The sequence below is a fragment of the Lottia gigantea genome (genome assembly GCF_000327385.1).
Source record: "Lottia gigantea unplaced genomic scaffold LOTGIsca_291, whole genome shotgun sequence".
Lineage (NCBI taxonomy): Eukaryota > Metazoa > Mollusca > Gastropoda > Lottiidae > Lottia > Lottia gigantea.
This window is the reverse complement of record NW_008708949.1, coordinates 67,440-68,753: the sequence shown is the minus strand read 5'-3', so window position 1 is coordinate 68,753 and position 1,314 is coordinate 67,440. Positions and strand designations below refer to the sequence as shown.

General features: G+C 47.8%; 1 protein-coding gene across 1 annotated transcript; it reads left to right on the top strand.

The window, feature by feature from the left end:
- Positions 1-565: 565 nt before the first annotated feature.
- On the top strand, positions 566-1,117 carry LOTGIDRAFT_175490 (hypothetical protein; the record flags this gene model as incomplete). Its single annotated transcript, XM_009056950.1, has 1 exon — positions 566-1,117. The coding sequence occupies one exon, from the start codon at positions 566-568 to the stop codon at positions 1,115-1,117; it is 552 nt and encodes a 183-aa protein (XP_009055198.1).
- Positions 1,118-1,314: the final 197 nt, after the last annotated feature.

The following is a 1,314-nucleotide window of genomic DNA, read 5'->3' as shown; positions in this document are numbered from 1 at the left end:
CCCCCAGGAAAGTTTCACTTCTGGCAATGTCACCCCCGCCCTCCCTCCTGGCACTTCCACTCCCACTTCCACTTCTGGCACAGAGGCTTCACCCTCTAATCGTGCCCCTTCTCCCTGCAGCAGTCTTTCCTCGAGGGCCTCCGATGATTTAACGAAAGAGGATTGCTTGCTTCGTTTAAAGAAAGTAGCCCTCGATATGTTCCCAGTGGTCCATGACAGAGAAATCCCCAAACAACACACAGTCTTTGCTAGCTTTACGGACCTCTCCGAGTTCAAGCATCTAGGTGGCGTGGATGATAAGGGTGTGTTGGCACCTGAGGGCAAAATCATCATCAAGACGGTAACCTCCTATCTAAGGGACCTTAAATTGCACAGATACGCCCAACATTTCGTGGAATGTACCAGACATTCTAAAACGTCCACGAAAGCCCAACTGGTCAAAATTCTCCCCAAGCAATATCCAGAATTGAAAAACCTCACAGCAAAGATACAGACCATTGCAAGTTTTATATTCACTCTGAATAAGAACTTTGATCAACCGTCTCGTTCCTCAAATGTCCTAACAATGACCAGTGACCCGGCTCGCCTGCGAAACGCCGTCACATCTAATGTCTGGTTAGATTTGTTTAAGAAAGGCCCACTACCAAACCGAGGAAATGGAGTTTTCGCTATGCAGAGGCACACGAAAGGTCAGGTGGTCATTGATAATGGCGGACATTATCTTTCCGGCAAGGAGGGGGATGCCAAATATTATGCAGGCTCTGATGGAGGCATGGGCTACATGATTAAGTTTCGGTTTGGTGACAAGTGGCACTACAGAGATGCTTCCACGGACGACGGCCACATGGGGCGGCTGATTAACCACAGCGCCTGTTGCCCCAACGTCAAAGGTAATCCCATTGATATCTTTGGGGATGGCAAACCGGTCATAGTCTACACAGCAACCAAGGTAATTTTTTCAGGAGATGAAATTCTACTTGACTACAATGATAGTCAATCATCTGCCGAGTTCCTGAAGAAATGTCCCGTTTGTCAAGGAGATCCGCTCCGAAATAATGCACTGGTTGCTGAGCCGGATAATCAACCACCCAAGAAGCGTAGGAAACAGGTCATTTAGATTGTCATCATTCATCTTCTGGCCTCTATTCTTTATCTTCTGGCACAGGCTTCAGCCTCAATTCTTCTACGTGCCCTTTCTCCCCTTAGCAGTTTTCATCATTCTCAGTTTTCTTCGGGCACAGAGGCTTCATCCTCTATTCTTCCACGTGCCCTTTCTTTCTCCATCCCAGTTTCCACCTTGACTGACGACCGAAG